This window comes from Panicum virgatum, chromosome 1N (assembly GCF_016808335.1).
Source record: "Panicum virgatum strain AP13 chromosome 1N, P.virgatum_v5, whole genome shotgun sequence".
NCBI lineage: Eukaryota > Viridiplantae > Streptophyta > Magnoliopsida > Poales > Poaceae > Panicum > Panicum virgatum.
In genome coordinates, this window is record NC_053145.1 from 9151762 (window position 1) to 9165649 (window position 13888).

Genomic DNA, 13888 nt, shown 5'->3' on the forward strand with positions numbered 1-13888 from the left:
CACTTTCAGCTCCACATTTAGGACCCCCATAGCCTCTGATGGCTGTCCATTGAAGTCATTAAGCATCACATTGGTCTTGATCAGATCGGCAGAAGAACGACCCAATCGGCGCAGTACAGAGTATGGCATCAGGTTGACCGCGGCACCAGTGTTGACCAACATCCTGTTCACAGGCTTGCCATTGATGAAGCCCTTGAGATACAATCCCTTTAGGTCCTTGTAGCTCTTCTCCTTGGGCTTCTTGAAGATGATCGGCCGTGGGCCCAGATCCAGCTGTGCGATGGCCAATTCTTCCGGTTGGGGTGCCCGAAACTCCGATGGGAGCACGAACACCATGTTCATATCAGCCGATGGCTTCTCATCGGCTTTTGTCTGCTTGGGGTGCCACTCTTTTCTGGGAGGGCGCCTTTCCTTCCTTCGTGGTCCCCTGACTTGCTCCACGAGATCCGGACGCGCCTTCCTCAGCACGTTGAGGTACTTTGCTTCTGCCTCTTCCAGATTACGCAAGCGCTGCACTCTGCGCTTCTGCGACCGATTAAGCCCATCAGGACACCACCGTGGGCGATGGTACCTGTCTTCTTCTTCTTCTTGCTCGGAATCACCCCTGGTTGGCCTCTTCATACAGTCATCATGACATGTTCCGGGCCCTAAGCACCGGAACACTGATGTCTTGTCCTGCTGGTGTCCTCGAGCCTGCACTCCAAGCAATCATCTATAGTAGGCAATCGGCTCATGCCAAAATTCCAACAGTACCTGAAGAATGGGCAATGCCAGTGGTCGCGTATAGCCTGGCGTCTCCCTAATGTCCTTCCTGAGCGGTGCTCGTACTCGTCTTCTTCCGATTCATATCGGCGGCGCAACTTCTACTGGTACTGGTACTTTTCCAGAAGCCGATTAGAAGCTGGAAGCTGATTGCGGATGTGACGCACCTGCTCTTCAGTCACATGCCGCTGTTCCAGCTCACGTTCATCCTGCGGCCGTTTGACAGAAGTGGCCTCTTTCCTCTGCTTGTCATGGCGGCGCATGGGTCCCACCATGTTGACCTGGAACGCCAAATCCTGGCCCTTGAATCCGAAATCTGACAGCTCCACCACATTAGCTTGTGAGAAGGGCTTGGTGTCAACCTTCATCGTGTGTTGAGCCAGGATTAATCGGCCTTGCTCGATAGCCAATTGAATCTGACAACGTAGCTCCTTGCATTCACCCGTGGAATGAGTGAACGAGTGGTGCCATTTGCAATACAGTCTTCCCTGCAGCTCTTGTGCCGTCGGTAACTTGTGATTCTCTGGGAGCTTCAGCTGTTTTTCTTTGAGGAGCAGATCAAATATCTGCTCTGCCTTGGTCACGTCGAAGTCGAAGCCCTTCACAAGTCCCTGCTGTTTGACCCACTTGCACGGGACAGGGTTTGCCCCCCGGGTCCACTCTGCCACGGCTACTTCTTGCTCCTCGCCAGAGTCATCAGATTCTTCCGCCTGGGCCATGTTTACATGGCACTTGAACTTGTCCTGGTACAGCTCAGGATAGTAACGTTCGTATGCTGTAAGCTTTTGCACCAGGTGCGCCAAAGATGTGAACTCTAACTGAAAAGCCGCATCCTTGATCGGCTTAGCGAGTCCCAGGACAGCCAGATCGACTGCCTCCTTCTCTGTGATGCGCGACGAGTAGCATCGGTTCTTGACTTCCCTAAAGCGTTGTATGTATTCCGACACAGTCTCTCCTCGCTTCTGCCTGACTTGGGCGAGGTCGGCAATTCCAGCTTCAGCAGCCTCCGAGTGGTACTGGGTATGGAATTGATCTTCAAGCTGCCTCCAAGTTCAGATTGAATCCGGAGCCAGTGATGCATACCATCCAAAAGCTGGGCCTGTAAGAGATTGGCCGAAGAACCGGACCCTCAACGGATCCGACACTGAGATCATCCCAAGCTGCGTCAAGTATCGGCTCACGTGCTCGATGGAGCTAGCTCCTTCTGACCCGTTGAACTTGGTGAACTCAGGAAGCCGATATTTGGGTGGCACTGGGATCAAGTCATAGTCACTTGGATACGGTTTGGAATAGCCGATCGCTTTCCTCTTGGGTAGGATGCCGAACTGGTCTCTCAGTATTGCACTGACCTGCTCCACACTAAGAACTCCTGGGGCCGATGGCTCAGCACTCGGCCCAGTAGCGTACTTTGCCAGCCACGCTTGTTTCTCCGCGTCTGCTCCAGAAGTTCCTGGGTTTACCATCTGCACCGAGCGTGTTGGATTGACGCTGTCAGGGATGTAGGCGCACGTGTAGCCGTGCGGAATCTCCTTGGGTGGCTCGGTGAGGAATTGGCCTTCTCCAGGATTGCCGCCGATCTTGTGGACGACGTAGATCGGCGAATTTTGTGGTTTTGGAGCCGCAAATGAGAATGGCAATACCGGTCTAGAATGCAGTGCAGCTTCCTCTGTGTGACTCCTCAGGGTTGGCCCCGATGGAGAGTACTGGTTCTTGATTATGTCCTGGATGACGCGATGCGCCATGCGCTCGAGTTCGTTCATCAGGCTCTGAGAGTGCCGATGAAGCGCATGGGCCACCATGTAGTTCATCTCCTGACGCAGGGCTCTGTTGCGCTCTTCCGATGGCACAGACAGATCTATATTGTCGAGAGCGCCTTCTGGTGAGAACCCCTTCCACCTGATGCCATGATTGCGGGTCCACTCAAAAGAGCTGATGAGATCGGCTTCCAGCAGAGCTTTGATCTCATCATACTTCTTCTTGTGTTCAGGAGGGAGCTCTTCATACGTGATGGGCTTGGGAGCGGGTTCTTGATTTTGAGCTCCAGTCATTGTTGCAGTGGACGTTGTTGCGGAGAATGCGTCCCACTGGGCGTGCCAGAATGTGTTGTCGGTCGAAACCCACCGGCGAGCAGCGACAGGCAACACGAAGAGCCGGGAGGTCACCGGGGCGCTGGCAGGCACTGCTCCCTCGTCGACGGCCGGCAATTCCGTCACGCGCCCGGAGAATGTATGGAAAGCCGGGCGTGCCACCTGACCTATACCCGATCTGGAGGGTGCGAACATGCTCCAAACAGTTTTCTGCATAAAAAGACACGTGTAAACATAAGTCCGAGCCGTGGTCGGCTCCCCGGGACGACTCTTGCATCGGCTTTAAAGAGCCGATCGAGTCCCGGTGTCAGATGGGATCTGTTGCATCCAGATATTGTTGAATAAAGCAAATAACTATAAAGCTGCTTCAATTAAATCTAATTAATCTAATCCACGATGACAAAAAGCCTCACTGCTAGATCGGAACATCCTACACGTGACTAGGCCTAATGAACATAATAGACAACTAAACCATAACCCAAAACAGAGGCCTAAGAACTAGCAAGAGCCGATTCCCGGAACAATCCCTATCAAGGCTAAGGTAAAGCATCTACTACTCCACCAGATCGTCCAACCCGTTTGCAAGGCCTAACCTAGCAGATATTACGCAAACTCTTAAGATAAGAGCAAATCATAACAGATCAGATCTATTAAACTCAAAAGAAGCAGGGTGTTGCCTCTGTGCAACTAATTCTATGCGACAAGAACTAGTATGAGATTGAAACGTGACTGCACAGAGACAACATGATGTTCGTAGATGATAAGCAACGAAGCACAAAAGATCTACTAAAAGCCATGCTACGAACATCAAGATAACTAGCATTATTCGCCATCAAAAACGCTTCAGTACGAGTAATACCAAGGTAAAAGTAAGAACAACGCTGCCCTGATCGCAAGAAGTGATCAGGGCAGCATGGCGCTTACTTGGATGAAACCCTAGGATTAGGGGTGGCGATGCACCGAGAGTTGTTGTTTGCGAGACGTGATGACGCTCTCCTTTACGAATAACAAAGGATACATATTTATAGTCCGGAGACTTGGGAAACAATCTAAACTAATCTTGTCCCGATCGGACTCTATCTCTATTCTTAAACTAAATCTAAGGATACATGGCCCATGTGGCCCAGATGCTCATGCAGGAGCCGATTTATAAGTCTTCTTAATCTTCTTCTTCAAGCTCATCTTGCTTTCGGCCCATAAATTAATTCTGTTAATTTATGGCGATAACAGGGGGTTCATGGGCTTCTTTGTAATTATTTTTGAGAGTGGAAGAACTTGATTATAATTTCTAAAAATATTTGTGTTACTCCGGAAAGAGGCAGGGGTCTATTTGAAATTATGTTTATATGGTGGACGGGCTAATTCTTGGAACGGAATCCGGGAGGGGCTTCTTTGTAAATCCTCTAGGAGAGAAAAGAACTTAGTTGGAATTTCGGAAAATATCCGAAATATTCTGAAAAGGGGCAGGGGCTTATCCAGAATTATTTTGTGTAGTGGAAGGGTTCATTTTCTAAATAGAGAGAACATGGGGGTTTATTTGGAAAAGGGATTAAAGAGAGGCGGGTTCTTTACAGAAAATAGGAAAAGGAGGAGGGAGCTCAGGGAAAATTGCCCTTCTTCTTCCTCGTGACCGAAACAGAGGAAGGGGGAGGGGGGGCGTACGGAGGCCCCTGGGCCACGGCGGCGGCTGGGAGTTGGGGGGAAACGGAGAGGAGGCCGAGGGGGATCCATCCCCCTGCTCACCTCGGGCGGAGATGGAGCGAGGGGGCCGGGCCATGGCGGCGGGTGGCGGCCGGCTTTGCCTTGCGCGGTGGTGGCACTGTGGGCAAGGGAAGGAGGCGTGCGGTGGTGGAGGGGGTTGCGGCTGCCGGGGAGTGCGCGGAGGGTGTCTATTTATAGGCCTGCGAGGCGAGAGGGAGGGGGTGCGCGATGGCCGGCGGCCGGCAGGCTCGTCAGAGCCTTAATGGAGGTGGTGGCGGGCGAGGACACTTGCCGGCCGTCGCGGAGCGGGGTGCTGTGGTGCGGAGGTGCCCGGCGAGGCGACGTCGAGGGGACGGGCGTGCAGTGGGGCGGCGCAAGTGGACGGGTGGCGGCCAATGGCGGGTCAACGAGTGGCGGCCGTGCTCGGCTTGGCCTCGCGGCACGGGCGTTTAGTTTGTACTATCAATATTTTTCTTGGATATATTATTAGCACTACTCTCTTTTATCATATTATAAACTAGGTGTATAGCCCGCGCATTTGCGCGCCTAGTATTGAAAATTCAAAAATTTACATGTTGTTGTATCCTTACTTAAAGATTATACTATTTTTTACCATACATCACCATGTTTATTATTGTAAATTATATCTTATTGTTTGTTAAAATAATTCAAATATGATATACCTATAATAACAATTTGATTTATTGAGATTTAATAATATTATGCCTATAATTATTCTTATTTTCATTTTATTTTCATTGATATTGTTAGCTTTAGTTTTTATTAATAGTATATGTTTGTAACTAATACATAGCTAAATGATATTTTATATTTAATTTTTTATAATGGCATTGGCGGGTGATTTTTAGTTAGGCACAGGGATATTTTAGGCTAATTTTTATTATAATGACAGTGGTGGTTAATTTTTTTTATTTTTCTTGAATTAACATGGAAATTTTTAGACCTTGAGAGCGAACGTGGATGCTCCGTTTGTTGCCCAAATAATAAAATAATAAATAAAAAATATTTAGTCTAAATGGTCCTAATTTCTAATTCGTCTAATTCGTTGGAGGGCCCTCAAAATCGTAAAGCCGGGAGCTGGCTCCACTCTAGGTAGATGCATTGCCTGTTGTCCCCTGTTCATCCCCTGCAACCTCAACAAGCACTCCAACCATACGTATATAGCTACACAACCAGCCCCCGTCTTCCATTGGCTTGGCTAGCAGAATAGGTTAGAGAAGTGCGCGAGGCAGAATCTGAAGCGCATCGGTTTGGTCAGCGCTCGCAAAAGGACGGGTGTGAGTGGGAGATAGCAGCGGCTGTAGGGCGTCCCTAGGGGCGTGCAAGCTGTGCGACCGCACAGAGTCCTCCGATCTCCGTCCTTATTGTGCACCTGTACAGCGCCAAGACATCGAGCCGAGTAAAACAATTATTATTATTTAATTTTATTATGATAGTATGAGCCCATCTTAATATTTCGCACTAGGCCTCTTATTTGGCCGGGACGCCCCTGCCGAGCAGAGTGATTGACTTATGCATATTTTCCTTTTTCACGACCGTCCCGGAGTTCGAGTGGTGGTTGTCCGTCGACTGCGAGTTCCGCGTCCGGGACCTCGTGGTCACAGGTTACGGGCTGGGCGCCGCAGAGGGCGATCCTGTCGCACCTGGCGGCGGCCGACTTCGTGACGCACTGGAGGCGTCAGTCGTCATGCGGGTCGGGGCGCCAGCGGGCATCACTGGCGCGGCGCCGTGGGGCGTGGATGCGGAGGCATCCGTGGTGGCGACGTGGGAGGACGTGGCGAGGGCCGTGGCGGCGGTGATGGGTAGCGGGGAGGAGGGTTCCGTGCGGCGGGCGAGGGCCGCCGAGCTCGGCAGGAAGCTAGCTAGGCGCGCGGCGGCTCATCGGACTGGAACGTTGACGTCGCGCGTCTCGTGCAACACTTACTGGAGCAGAGGAAGGCGACCGAATCACCGAACAACTAATCAGTCACAGATCGTGAGATGCTAACACAAGAAATGGTTGTTGTAATATTTGACGAGTCGCAGAGTCACAGACGATGCTCAGCTTCAATTAGCAACTAGTGCTGTTGTCATATCTTTCTGAACTGATCTGAATGACAGTGACGGGCACGACTCTGAAGAAAGTGATCACGGGTCACTGCCAGCGTTGCCGTCAGTATGACTTGCCGTCGAGAGCAGCAGCTTCATGGGCAAATAGCCTCACGGCGGCGCGTCAGTATTGTCTTTCAGCGCATGTGGAATGGAAATAGTTTTCACAAGCAGCTCAAGAATAACCACAACCTTGAAGACCGGATAAGATGGAAGTTCACAGAATCCGAGAATACAAGGCGGCCTCAGCTTATCGTGCGCAATTTCTTGGTTGTGTAAAAGCGCCGAAAGCCCAAATGATTCGGAAAGCTTGGGCGCCACTAAAATACAAATTTTTTGCATGGCTTGTGGCTCAAAACTGGTTGTGGACTTCGGACACACTACAGCGTCGAGGATGGCCGCACAGCCTGTCCTGCCCCCTCTGTAGAAACACCCCTGAGACGGTGATTCACCTTCTTGCTGAGTGCCGATATACAAGAAGAGTGTGGAATCTCATTGCCTCTTGGACGGCGCAGCCCACCCTAAGCCCTCAACTGTGGAATCTCATTGCCTCCTGGACGGCGCAGCCCACCCTAAGCCCTCAACTGTGGCGACCAAGTGGCAATATCTGGCACTAGTGGACCAACATCACTTCCAGCGAACACGTGCCTCGGAATGCGATTCGCTCGCTATCACTACTTGTAATTTGGGAGATCTGGCGAGAGCGAAATGCAAGAGTTTTCAGAAAACATGAGACTTCGGTTTTGGGGCTTCTTGCAAAAATAAAAAGTGAGGCGGCTGCTTGGGTTTCAGCGGGTGCAAAGGCACTAGAGTCTCTCATACGGCGTGTGTAAACTTTTTCTTTTATTTTCCGGCTAGCCGATTGTACTCTCCTTCTCTATCAATGAAATAGTCACAATTTCGTCCCGTGGCAGAAATGGGCCAGGACGCACCCAAAAAAAAAGAGAAATGGGCCAGGCCGCCTCCTCGCCGCTGCGGCAACCGATCCGAAGCGCGTGGCTTGCCTCCGGTCGAAGGGAACCGAAACCAAGCCGGCACGCTTCTCCCTGATCATTGCCGCTCGCTTCTCCGGGACAAACACATAACGAACCGCGTGCCACACGAAGCGCCACTCTTACACGGCAAGCCTTCGCCTCGTCGTCTCCCTCCCCTGTCGTCTGCTTGCTATGTGATCCGAACTTGCCATGGATTCATCCGCCGCCAGGCGCACGTCGAGCGAGCACGCGCGCGAGGCCACGTCCCCGGCGCCGGCCGCCGCTCCTCCTGAGCTGCCATCGTTCACTGAAACGTGCGGCGTGGGATCGGACCATGGCGTGTTCAAGGAAACAATGCTATGGACAGTGCCTGAAACACGTGCAGGTCCCAGACTCACAGACGTAGGCTGTAACCACTAAGGGCATGTACAATGGTTAGACGGCCGCCGTTTGTATGTGTCTAGAATAGCGTACGTAGACGATAGAATACTCACATGTACAATATTGTGTCTATGTGACTGTTTGCAAGTTATTTAATACGTACCCATGCACATAAAATGTGGTGATCAAATATGTGAAATAGATCTTTGTGTTTTGGTTTGTGGCATACATGAAAAAATCATTTGTGAATACAATACCTAATCACGACATGGCATCAAAGTATAAAATGAATTGTTAATTACTCATAGCTTAATTTCTCTCTAATTACTGATGATAGCTTGATGATGGTCACAGTCGCAGGACACAGGACCATCCGTGGCAGAAGATCCCATTCCCATCCCACCACCACACATCTACATCTCTCTCGCAACTCGCCCCGTCCAAGGCATCTTCTTCCTCCTCGGTGGGAGGTGGCAGCTACGCCCCGTCCAAGGCAGGGACAGGGACTCCTTGGGGATGTCGGCGAGGAAGTCCAACGACGGCTCCGAGAAATTGACAAGGAGGTCGAAGTCGATGTAGAGGGGCGGGAACTCGCCGCCGAAGCAGTCGCCGCCGGTGAAGGGGGCGAACACGCTGCTGGACTCGTCGGTCTCCAGGCTGCGGGAGGCGGATTTGCGCGCGCTTGCCCGCCAAATCGGGCCGGGAGCAGCAGATCGAGCTTCCTCATCGTTGAGTCGCCGATGGCCCATAAAACGGGCGACGAGCGGATGATTTCTGCTCGGGCCACGAGCCCAAGCCGACGACGGCAAGGCCCAGTTGAGCGATAAATGCACTTCGATTATCACAATAAACCGGACATAGACGAGGTATTTATTGCTATTGTACATGTCCTAATCAACTCGAATTATCTGGACAGGCAAAAATGATCCTTGGAGCAAGAGCTAAGTTGTACACTAATATTTTTTTATTTGTCAATAAGATATTATCTAATTTATAATTTTATCTTCTCTTTTCTATTCATCCTCACATCTACACCTACTTGGACCCACCTCTACCTAGGAGCTCGTGCTGAGCTCATTGCTTGCATAGGAGCTAAGCTATATCCTCCCTCTTCTTTTTTTCCTCTTCTTCCATATCAGCAAAATTTTGGCTATATATCCATTATTGTACCTGAGCTGCCGTTCTTGTGGAAACGCACTGGCGAACATCTAAAAATGAGATCTAGAAAGCAAAAGTATTAGAGGTGATACAGGAATCTATATAAACACCTGAAATAAAGTAGTGTTGCAATTTGAAGGGTATACACATTTTTTAATAAGGAACTTTTTTATAAGAAACTGGCAAGAGTTTTGGCGTTCTTAGGGCAGTCCCAACCCAGTAGTTTCCATAGATCCCACATAGCCCATGAAACCGTGCAAAGAAACTGCACTCTCCAACCCTGAAACTATTCACATAGGTCCATCCTGTTCAATCAGTCAATTTGCTCAGCTCCTTCAACCAATCACAATTTGCTCAGCTCCTTCAACCAATCACACCAGCAGCAGGGGCTGGCAAGGTGCCCAGGGTCCGCCCGAGGAAACTACTCCTCGCCCCCAACGCAAAATCAATCGTTTCACAGTGCATTGGAGCTGGAGCCGACTTTGTTTCTCATATGAGAAATGATTTCTCTCGATTCTCTCAATTCCCTCATTTAATTTCATGCCAGCTCAGCTCTTTTACATACGTGGCCTGGTCATTAATGCTATGGAAGCGACGCGTTGGGACTGCCCTTATATTTTTTTAAGGTGGGGGTGGGGATCTCCCACCGGAATTAATTGCATTTGGTCCGAGAGCCTAATGGTTAAAAGAGTTTGTTAGACCTAGTTCTCAAGTGCCGTTCTCATATTACTCATATAGAAGAGCGAAAGGGTACGCGAATGAAAGTTTTTTTTTTGAAATGGTGAAGACTGAAAGTCTGAAGAGCAACCAATCGCCTTTTCTTTCCAGCCACACGTACCGGACAGCAACTGAAAGCGTAGCCGCACTTTGTCGCCGAGATCTGAGGATGCGAGGTGTCGCTGCTAAGTCCTGTGAGTGTGACTGGATCTTACTAGCTCCATTCAAGACTATTCAACCAGTAAGCACATGCCGTATTGCCCTTCACGACCAAATCACGCCGGTCGCTGCACGTCCTCTTTCTTCCAACCGGAGAAGAGAAACGACGAGAGCAAGATCTACAAAAACTCAAAGAGTGACACATAGAGATGTGCCTCCAGTTGGGTATCTCCAAGGTTAAACTATTGGCCCGTCGATTTCCTCTGGGTAGATTCTCATCATGCGAATGAAGCTGCAGAAAAGCTTACATGATTGCATTGATTGTTTGACTGAATGACTGGGCTTGCTCTTGTCCCAAATGAGTTTGTTGGATCGCCACTGTGCACTTGTTTCGAGTAGGGTTTCAGGCTACGAGATGTGGTGGCTGGTGAGCGATCAGCGATGCCAAGTGATCGCGCGGCGAGCAGTGGTCAGTGGACAGCCGCCATGCGTGCTCAGCCCCCACAAAAGAAAAAGACTGGCGCCCAGAGAAATGCAGGACACTCTGGCCGGCGCAAATGGGAACTGATGGCCTGAAACAAGTTCAGTGTCCATGCCTTCCAGCGGGTGTGTTTGGTTTTTTAAGTTTAACTCACTTGTCCCATCACATCCCATGTTTAAATATTAATTAGAAATATTAAACATAGACTTATTATAAATTTGACTTCATAAATTTTGACGAGACGAATCTATTCAGCCTAATTAGTCCATAATTTAACCACTACTAATTGCTACAATAACCATCCACTAATCATGCATTAATTATATTTAATAGATTTATCTAGAGTTAAGCTTGCAACTTATGCAATTATTTTTACATTAAATTGATATCTAAACTTTCGAATTTACATCCGAACATTCAATGGGACAACAACTTAAAAAACCAAACCAGACAGGCTAGTTACAATATCCCGTACAAATTTTAGCCTGCAAGAGCTAGACATTTTTTCTACTCTACGGGAAACAAAATTTTCAACATTATGGAAGCACCACGTGGTTCAAATAACAATAGAAGCTTCGGCATCCGTACTGCCATTGCACAGTTCCAGCTTAGCCTTGTTTGCCACCACGTTGCCTGAAGCTTTCAATGAGCTGCGTCAGGTTCTCGTACGAGGACCCTCTCTCCATGGCCCTGTGAGCTTTCTCCCCGTACTCCTTGGCCTTCCTCCTCCTCTCGTCGGCCTCCGCCCCTCCGCCCATCAACGCCGACACCGCCCGCACGACGTCCTCGCGGCCCACCGGCACGCTCTCGTCGTCGAATATCATCACCGGCGCCGTCACGCCGATCGGCACGCCCACGCCGAGCACGTCCACCACCAGCCGCTCGTTCAGGAACTGGTCGGCGAAGTGCGGCCACGTCGCCACCGGCACGCCGTGCGCGATGGACTCCAGCAGCGAGTTCCAGCCGCAGTGGGTGACGAACCCGCCGACGGCGCGGTGCGACAGCACGGCGAGCTGCGGCACCCACCCGCGCACCACGAGGCCGCGCCCCGCCGTGCGCGCCTCCAGCGCCGCCAGCCACTCCCGCATCTCCGGCGCGGCCACCTCGGCCTCCTTCACCACCCAGAGGAACGGCCTGCCGGAGTCCTCGAGGCCGTGGCCGACCTCGAACAGCAGCTTCGGCAGCTTCCGCACGAGGCTGCCGAAGTTGACGTAGACGACGGAGTCGGTTTCCTTGGCGTCGAGCCAAGAGGTGATCGCGCTCTGCTGGGCGGCGTCGGCCTTGTTCCCGCGCGACGCCATGGCCTCGGCGTCGTCCTTGTTGGCGAGGCAGAGCGGCCCGAGCGTCCAGACGGGCTTGCCGAGCGCCGCCTCGTAGCACGTCACGAACTGGTCCTCGAGGTCCAGGAACGTGTTCACCACCGCGCCGTCGGCCGTGCGCATGGCCTCGACGCACTCGGCACAGAGCGCCTCCCACCCAGGCGAGTTCATGAAGCCCGGCGCCGTGTTCTTGGTCACCTCCACGTGCACCGGCATCCCAGGCACGACGAACTTCTCCTGGTCGCCCGCCGCCGCGGTCTGCTTGGGCAGCCCGTGATCGACGGAGTTGAGGTCGCAGAGCGAGTAGAAGCAGGACGGCCCGTGGAAGAAGAGCCGCGGGATGCCGAGGCTTGTGGCCACGCCGGCCGTCCACCCGTAGCACCAGTCGGAGACGACGCAGCTCGGGCGCGCCGCCAGCCCTCGCAGGTAGGCCTCGAGGGGCCCGGCGAGCCTCTTCAGGGCGTCGAACAAGGGGATGAAGTGGTTGTTGTCCGTGACCTGGTCCGCGTTCTCGATGCCCGGCGGCAGGCCGTCGACGCCCGTCGGGAACGGGAGCTCGACGACCTCCAGCGCGAGCTTGGCGCGCGCGGCCTGGTCAGCGACGCCGCGCAGCCGGGCGCCGTTCACCGGCGTCGTGACGATGCTCGCGCGCGCGCCGCGCTCGGCGAGGAGGCGGGCGAAGTCGACCATGGGGATAGTGTGGCCCTGCGCCGCGAGGGGGACGATAACGAAGTGAGGCGGCGGCGCTAGAGTGGCGGCAGTGGGCTCCTCCGCGGGCGCCATGGACGTGCCAAGCAAGATCCTTTGGGCCGGCACGAATGGTGCAAGGGACAGACTGGCCTCTGGCAAGAAGGATCGAGGAGCAGATTTATATAGCCAGGGAAGGCTGTTTTGGATAGAGTACAAGCTCAGAGCAACACTAAGCCTCCGTAAAACTAAATGGATCAGCAAATATAGCGAAACGGCGTAAAAACATAATCCAACAGCCTCCACATCCCGCTTGCTTCGCTATCTGGTTCGTCATCCCTGCTCCTTCCCTCGTCAAAAATCCAGAACGCCCTCAACTCACCATCGGCCCTACGCACGCTCGTCCTCCCGTGCGCGACGCGGTCCTTCCAGCTCACCTCCGCCCGCCGCCACCCGTCCGTGGAGCTCCTCCGCCCGCCACGACCACCCACCACCGCCCTGTTGCGGAGCTCCTTCGCCTCCCGCCTACGGAGCTCCTCCGCTCGTGCTAGTTTAGGGAGAAGTCGTCGACCCCTCCCCTCCAGCCTTCCTCCGCGTGCTCCTCGTCCTCCCCAAGCCACCTAGACCCCTATCTCGTCCCCACCGTCACGATCTGCTGCACCGCCGGCAGCCCACTCCGGACCAGTTTCGGCCCTGGCTCTGGCATCAAACCGATCACATGTGAGCCCCTGATGCTCTCTCAAGCTACCCTCGTTGCCGACCAAGCCCTCCATCGCCGGGAATTTCATCCCCACCACCGCAGCCATGCCTGGAGACTACATTGGAACCTCAAAGTTTTTTGTAGGATGTTTAGTACAAAAACTAGTGACCTCATTTGAATTTTACACTCTCAAGATTTACCTAGTGTGTTGGTTTCCCACCATTTAGAAAACTCTCTATTTTTCTTATAGGGTTGGAAAAAGTCTAAATTTAAATTTTGCTAGAAGGATAGCTATTCTCACGAACCTCGCCGCGGCTCTGTTTTAGCTGAAACTCGGCAATTTTTTCCCAAAACTTTTGTAAGCTCATTTGCAGTTATTCGTCTCGATGTAACGCCACTTGATTTCAATAAAATTTATTGAAGAAAATTTGAAGGTGCTGAAAATGGCCTGCATTTCAATTGGAGACGTCGACGATGTGCCGTGCCGTCGCTGCCAGCAATCTTGGCACCATCGATCTCGCCTCGTCGTATCAATGCTGTGCGTTTCGGGACAAAAATAGAGCTCGATGGTGAAGAACAGAGATGGAGGAGGAGAAAACAACAACAAAGACGTCCTTCTAGAAGACCTAGCATCGGATGGACCGGAGACTTGC

General features: G+C 52.1%; 1 protein-coding gene across 1 annotated transcript; it reads right to left on the bottom strand.

Annotated features, from left to right (window-relative positions):
- Positions 1 to 10874: 10874 nt before the first annotated feature.
- On the bottom strand, positions 10875 to 12853 carry LOC120655054 (UDP-glycosyltransferase 73C3-like). The gene has a single exon (XM_039932777.1). It carries the CDS (start codon positions 12629 to 12631, stop codon positions 11138 to 11140), a length of 1494 nt encoding a protein of 497 aa, XP_039788711.1. The 5' UTR covers positions 12632 to 12853; the 3' UTR covers positions 10875 to 11137.
- Between the last annotated feature and the right edge of the window lie 1035 nt (positions 12854 to 13888).

What these genes read in the sequence shown, in the direction of transcription:
- LOC120655054 (XM_039932777.1), bottom strand. Translation starts at nt 12,631, where the DNA reads ATGGCGCCCGCGGAGGAGCCCACTGCCGCCACTCTAGCGCCGCCGCCT.